The sequence below is a fragment of the Gavialis gangeticus genome, unplaced genomic scaffold, assembly GCF_001723915.1.
Source record: "Gavialis gangeticus isolate Ggan-Ray unplaced genomic scaffold, GavGan_comp1, whole genome shotgun sequence".
Lineage (NCBI taxonomy): Eukaryota > Metazoa > Chordata > Crocodylia > Gavialidae > Gavialis > Gavialis gangeticus.
In genome coordinates this window covers 22,047,576-22,055,061 of record NW_017729034.1, presented here as the reverse complement: position 1 = coordinate 22,055,061, position 7,486 = coordinate 22,047,576, and the positions used below count along the sequence as shown (strand labels likewise).

Here is a 7,486-nt window from a genome sequence, read left to right as displayed (position 1 = left end):
TATATATTGGAATATGTATTTATTTTTCATTAAATCAGTTGTGGGCGTGTTGTGTTTTATAAAATCATGAATTTTGTTGTATGTTGGAGGTCCTACAGAGCTGAGGTCTTGTAAAATGAACACAATACTTAAAATGAGAGTGATAACACATTTGTCAAAACTTAAAGACATCTGTTAAGCCATTGATTAGGAGACCTCCATCATATAAAGTTGTCATTAGAAAATCAGAATATTCATTAGAAGGATACACTTTTGGCAGATTTGTATTATAAGGATATACATGGTTTGATCAAGAAGTTCTAAGACTTGATGTTCAGGGTATTGTTCATCAGAAATTTGTACCGAGTGGTCAAACAATCAATCAGGCCCTTTATAAAGAGGTTTTGATTTGATTGAGGAATAAAAGGTAGGAGAAACCGCTGCGAGCTGTGTGAAAATGGTCAATAGTTTCTGCACCATGACAACGCTCCTTCACACACTGCTGCCTCCATTCAAGAATTTTTGGCTGAAAAAAAACATTCCTGTGATACCACACCCTCCGCATTCACCTGACCTTGCCCCATGCAATTTTTTTCTGTTCCCAAAAATCAAAATGAAGCTGAAAGGAAGGAGATTTGATGACATTCCAACCATCCATAAGAACGTGAAAACGGAACTCAAAAAACTCACAGTTGAAAACTTCCAGCATTGCTTCCGGAAGTGGTAGGAACGTTGGGACAAGTGCATATCATCTGGGGGAGATTACTTTGAAGGGGACAGCTCATACAAATGTTGTTTGTACACTATTCTTTAAAATAAAGGCTAGGTCTTAGAACTTTTTGATCACCCCTCGCATAATGTCTCAATCCTGCAAAGACTTGGAAGTGGGGTTAAGCACTGGGGAACGCTTACACTATAAAATGTTTAGTACAAATCTTTGTAAAACGGGTTCATTTTTCTAATTTTATTTAAATAAAGTTTCTCTCTAAAATATCCACTTTTTCACTAGTACAAGTAAAACTGAATTGCTTGGTGGCTATAGCAGTTCTTGTTTTGTTATGTTCAGTTAAATTTTGCAGCTCTAGAGGACTTTCAAACTTTAGAAATGTTTCAGTTGTAGGATATTTATAATGGGTAGAGAATCACTCTGCTAGAAGCAGTAGAACATTTCACAGCTTAATCTTGCTATTACCATCCTTAAACCCTTCTAAAGATCCGTTTAAGTCTCAAATTCTAGATCACACTTACCACTTTTTTTAACCCACTGGTGTTACATGTAAGAGCTAAGATTACTATCATCTGAAAAGAGATTGGGGGGAATTTATTTTATTTACTTCAGAGACCTGAGGAAGGGTACTGTGGTACCTAAATGCTTGTCTATGTCCTTGCCAATGATACCGTTGGACAGTTCGTTCAGTAAAAGGTATCACCTACAAAAACTATTGCCTCTGTTTACTTCATGCATTTGATGTATGAAACAGCAGGTCACTGTTTCTCCTGGATAATCAGTTCTTTTGGCTTTTTTGGGTGTTCTCAACATTTCAGAGAAAAAAATATTTTTAAAACAGAATAATGAATATACCCATAAGTTACAGAAGACTTCTATCACAGAAGCACAGAAAAGGACTAGGATGTAAACTTACATATTTTGATTTGTTAGTTTTGTTCTTTAGATAAACTACCAAGCTTTCTTTTTTGTAACGGCTGCTAAAAAATGTTTGACTAGTGTTATACTAGCAGCTAAGCAATTTTCATCCTTCTAAAAGTGAACCTTGTCAACAACTAGTCTTTTACCTGGTCATTTACCTCATGTACACAGTGCCCTGGGTAAATACCAGGTCAAATTTCTGTGAACTGGTTTCTCTTGACTTCATGTGCACATTTTATTTCTAAACCAACTAACTATGATTGACAAGTACATACTGATGTAAACAGAAGTTACATTCATGTATCAGAGAGCAGAATTTGCTCCATTAGATCTTTATTCTATATAAACAAAGTTTTGTTTTCCTTTTTTTAAAACTCCCGGTAGACTGTATAAGCCTATCCACCAGGGGCAAAAAAGGTGGCTGCACGAACCAAGACAAATCCATGGACTGGTTTACAGGAAATGAAGAATGAAATGCATCTGACAAGACTGATCACTGACACAGCACAGAATCTTCAAAACTTGCTTCCTGATAAAATGTTTGTTTTCTTTGTTGCATAGCTATAGCATAACTGATTATTTCATTTGCTCTTCCCTTTTCAATTGTACACAGAGTATCAAAATTTATATTCAATACAAATCAAAGCAATAATCATTTTAAAAAAAATGTACAAGTCTACAAAAACAGTATTTATAACATTTAATATTATTTTGGTAAAATACAGTACTTAAATTATCAACTGTCATCTGGAACGGTGTCTGGATATACTGGGTTATATTTCCTCAGTTTGATAAGAAATACTAGTTTAGGGGGAGAAAAAAAGGTAATGTTATTTCCACAACAATCTCAACATGCTAGTCACAGAAAATGATTGTAAGTTAGGTTGTTCTATTATGTCTAATATAGCTATGTATTTAAATATAAAAACAATCTTTAAAAAACAGTATTACACAAAATTTAAGATTATAAAAGTATGATCCAAACATTTCTCACCTGTGTGACCAACTTGCCAAGGGTAAGGCCGAGCAATGTAAGGTACTGAACCAACATGTTCCAAAAGTGACTCTGTTAGATTACAATACAAAGCAATTATTTTCCGAGTTACAAAGAATATACATCAGACCAGAGCATCTGTATCTAAATGCTAATTTTCTTAACATCCCATCTTTCTTTCATTTGATAATCTGTTTCTCTCAAGATGCTCTGCATCAGCAGCTAGTTCATACAGCCTGTATGATGTTTTCATATACCTACAGCTAAAATGAGCACCCCATTTTTCTAACTGGACTCTCAGTAGTTTTGAAAATATGCCATTGTCAAAGCTCTACAGTAACACACATAAATATAGGAGTCTTCCATAAGACTATGTCTGTACTGCCTCTGTGCCAGGCCTTGGATTGCCACCAAGAGGCAGTCTCCACCCAAACACTTGTGGAGGTGGTATAGACAATCCCCAAGACAAAATTCTCTGAATTAAGCAGTTTAAAGATATGCGCTGAGTGGCCTGACTGAGTTTCAAATCCAAATGTACTATTTAGTTTGCAATTATTTGTTTTTTAAATCAAAAAGCTATTGCATTTGAAACTGTGTCTTTATTAACAGGGCTGCCAATCAAAAAGTATAGAGGCATTTCCTAGTCAATATTGACTGTAAATGTCACAGTTCGCATGTGTGGAAGGAGAGGGCATGAATGCCAATCACGGCTTCCATATCCAAAACTCTCAGCGTTAATAGTTTTGGTACTTTTTCATAGGAAGGAGAACAAGAAGAGAGGGTGAGCAGAACAGGCCAAGTCTAAGAGACAAAAATAGTATTTAGCAATGTGATTACATTTTTAGCCCTCAAAAAATCTTTGTTTTCAACATGTATTAAAATATATATTTTTAATATTTCATGGTTAGAGACCCAGATTTACCAGTTTCAGACCACAGAAAGAAGCTACACGGACAGGCCAGCCACATCTCAGCAACAAGTCTTTATCTACTTAAGCAGGGGTTAATATTTCTGTCATGAAATAGTAATCACTCTCCATGCTTTGGGAAATAAGTCAGAAAACCAGCAGACTCCTATAGGAGTCAACAAAGTTTAAGTACATCACAAAGGTGGTAACTTTGGCTGATAAATGTGGAGGATGAATATATACCTGAAGTGATGCAAAGGAAATTGTTGGGGATGGAGAAAAAGTGGGAGTATGAAATGGTGATTGATAGTTCAGAGAATGTCTATCTTTAAGAAGAAAGTGTAGTGAAAGTAATGCTTCTCAAGTGGCAAATGGGAAACTTGCATTACTCTCCAGCTATGACTGCAAAACACGCATATAATTAAAGATAATTTCATACCATCACCTTCACTGCCTCCAATGACAGCTTGTTCCTGAACAAGATATTCCTCATCTTGTTGAGGTTCCTCATCTACATTTTGTTGTGCTTCTACTCTTGGGGCAGGCCTGCTGTCCTTCTTTCGAGCTGGTTTTATCAACCATTCTCTCTGAATAAGTTCAATGATCTGTTCACACAGAAGAGGGAGCTTGCTTGTCCGCATTCCTTCCAACAGGCCAATAACCTGTGTGATACTTTTAAAGTTCAAAAGATAGAATGATACAACATTTTTATTTACTGAAATCCTTACATAAAAAACTGCTGGCCTGCGTTCCGTGAAGTTCCCTGTGCTCTTCACTTTTTGTTCACACAAGTCTTTCAGTTTTAGTGTAACTTAGCATAAAATCTTAGCATAAATTGAAAAACAATTGGCAGATCTTCAGGATGAACTCCTGCTGAAGGCAAAAGAAGCTTTACTCAAATAAGACTAAAGGATTTGGTCCAAAGCAAATTTTACTAAGTACAGCTCAAGAATGAAATACATAGTTCAAAAATAAAAAATCCATATTTATTTCACACTTTAATAAAACTACAACTGCTTAAGTGATGCCCGAGTCAAATCAACTTTAAAATGCCAGAATTTAACACTTACTTTGCTAGATATACAGCACATACACCACCCTGTTTAAGGTTTGGGTACACAATAGGCAAAGCAGCCTGAGGGTCAAGCATATCCAGAGCTACCTACAGAAGAAAGATATTTGTTGACACAACTAAATATGCAAAAACATAAATTCCCCAGGCCACCAGAAGTAGAAAAAAAAAAATGAACTTATGGAGAGAGAATATATGATACTACAGTGTGTGTGTGCGCGCGTGTATGTTGTTCCACACAGTATAAAATCTACATGTTCTTCCCATCTCTGAAAAGATTAGGCAGACTCAAGTCCCATGTCTTTAAAAAACAAATAAACTCCCTAAACTGTTGAATTGCTCACTGCTACCCCGTTCCAAAGGAAGTGTTGATGCACCTGTTAGTTTTTCCTAAATGGGCAATTCATCTTTAACCAATTTATATGAAAGTTGGATTAGTATCAAACCTTCCAGTGATTAAACTATATATTGCTGGAATAACAACTCTAAAGTCTGGAGCAGATATTATGTAAAAGTATTGCTTTTTGGATATTTCTTTAAAAAGTTAAGAAATACTCAACTGTATTTATAATGAAAAATCACATTACACAATGAAATATTAAAATTCAGCTGTTTAACTCATGAAACTTCCAGCTATAAGAATTACCCCTTCTTCCCAGCCAGATCTTTGTTTGAAAACATTTTAAGGTACAGACAAAGATTGGAGTATGTATACTTACATGTTTTTGGGTGGAATAACAACTTACTGTAGCCATGATTTTGAGTCAGATATATATGCTTTCAGATGCTGGCAACTCTGCATGCATGCATGTGAGCTAGTCAATAAAACTCTATTTATTCCTTTAATCTAAAGACTTATGTCAGTCCAGTAAAACTGATTTAATAAGCTATTGTATTAAGCAGTTGCTCACTTTTTGTGGAGAAGCAATATGGGTACAAAAAGTTTTCTTCAATTTAACAGAATAAAGATTTTAAAAACAAAGAACTGTGTTTACAAAATGCGCTTTAAAATGTTAATATTTGGGTGAGAGCAGAGAAAAGAGTTGACAATGCTCTTCATTACTTCATCACGCACTGCAGTAAGTTTCTTTCAGAGATAGGATTATATAATAAAAGTGCTTATGCCTTTATAGCATAAATAAGTGTATGTAACTGTTCCTTACATTAATATGTACCTAGTTCATCTGTAGAAAAGCCCACTTTCCATCCTGGTCCTACTTTTCTCCAAAGGGAAGCAAATAAAGTAAGTTTCCCCCTACAAGATATTAAAAAGTGTAGTATGTCCACAATACAGAAATACCAGTTTCTTTTCAAGGTTTAACTTGGATCACATACAAACACTTGCTTTTTCACAAACAAAAATGGGGATTACCCATTTTTGCTGGTGAGAGGTTTTACTGTTTCTTTACATTTTATACTCAGCCTAGACATGGAAATCCCACAGTGGGTAGAAACAGATATGAAAATTACTTTATGTTGAATTAAGAAAAAAAATGCCCATTATGTCAGTTATGGAGTTTCTTTTTAGAGACTTACTGCGTCAAATGTTACAGATTTCATATCCTCAGCAGCTGTTAAAATGTCTTGCTTAATGAAATCCACGTTATCTGGCCATTCTTCTACATGTCCTATTACCCATGCATCACGCCAGAGCCTGTAATTCTTCTTTGCTAGAGCGTGGTGATCTTGTCTGATTTCATAACTGATAACACGTCCTTGTGGCCCAACTTAAAGCAAATAAAACAACTACTTTTACTATGTCTCCTGTATCCCCATTTGCAGGTTAAAAGTAACATAGTAAACAACAAATAACTTCACCTGAATTGTTTCATCTTCCTCAACCTAACAAACTATTATGTAAAAAATAAATATATACATTTTATTTCAAGTGAATTGGGTATCTAGCATTCCAGCCAAACATTAATGAGACTAAAATGTTTCTATCCATAGATAGAGAATAGGTATTGCAGTCCAAGCTGTCCATAACACTGCCTTGCCAATGTGCTGGGAGCACCACTCATGATAAAAGATTTCAGTACCTTATGGGTCATTCAGTTGCTGAGTTCTCTGTTAAAGATGTCAACAATAATTTCAGTGTGAAGTCAGCACATGGATTTTATGTACTGCTCCACTATAATCACAACCTCAGTGTTGCAAGCTAACTACCCACAATCACCATGGGTTCAGTGAGGAAAGGGCAACCTAAGAATAATTAAGAAAGAAGCTAGAAAGATAAGGTAAGGGTGATGACAAAAACTGAGTGAAATTCATTTCTGTCCAGAGGGCTAGCACAAGGCCTGTGCAAGATTTAAATCTTCAAATTACAGTTTAAATGGTTTACAGGGCATATGGTAGCCCTCTGAATTTCAGACTATATAAATAATAGGTATGAATCTTAAAATCCTAAAAACAAACAGGCTAGTAACTTCAGGCTCCTATTAATGAAAAAGTACCACTTCTTATACTGGAACTGTTTATATTGCTTCTGTAATAAATACACTCCCACATTTGTCAACACTCAGATTTTTTTTTACCTGCTCTTGATAAAAACAAACTCATTGCACCAGACCCAGAACCACTTTCCAACACAGTGTCCCCTGGATGGATGTCCATCATCAACAGCATTGCCTTAATATCCTATGGGTAAAAACAATTAAGTTGAAAAACCAATATCTTATGCTGTTTCTTCAAACAGTGAGTTGTTAGACTACTTCTTTACATCATGTAACATCTTTATGATTAAAAAACCCAGTGATCTAGGCCAGTGGTTCTCAACCTTTTTCCTACCGGGACCATTTTCAAAGAGCCATGGCCTTTTCCGACCCACACTGCCCTGGCTCTGCCAGTGCCCGACCCCCAGTCCCTTGCCCCCCCCCCCCCGGGGCC

At 35.8% G+C, this 7,486-nt stretch overlaps 2 protein-coding genes across 2 annotated transcripts in view; one reads left to right on the top strand and one right to left on the bottom strand.

Moving 5' to 3' along the window:
- SPDYA (speedy/RINGO cell cycle regulator family member A) overlaps positions 1-2,207 on the top strand; it is a 23,953-nt gene extending 21,746 nt beyond the window's left edge. The window contains exon 6 of the mRNA XM_019527387.1: positions 2,012-2,207. Within this exon, the coding sequence (XP_019382932.1) occupies positions 2,012-2,100 (89 nt within the window). The 3' untranslated portion in view covers positions 2,101-2,207. The remainder of the gene's footprint in view (positions 1-2,011) is intronic.
- Positions 2,208-2,314: 107 nt separating this feature from the next.
- TRMT61B (tRNA methyltransferase 61B) overlaps positions 2,315-7,486 on the bottom strand; it is a gene marked incomplete at its 5' end in the record, with an annotated part of 7,278 nt that continues 2,106 nt past the window's right edge. Inside the window, 6 exons of the mRNA XM_019526694.1 lie at positions 2,315-2,428; positions 2,622-2,693; positions 3,968-4,200; positions 4,599-4,690; positions 6,137-6,327; positions 7,135-7,237. Of these exons, the coding sequence (XP_019382239.1) occupies positions 2,364-2,428; positions 2,622-2,693; positions 3,968-4,200; positions 4,599-4,690; positions 6,137-6,327; positions 7,135-7,237 (756 nt within the window). The remainder of the gene's footprint in view (positions 2,429-2,621; positions 2,694-3,967; positions 4,201-4,598; positions 4,691-6,136; positions 6,328-7,134; positions 7,238-7,486) is intronic.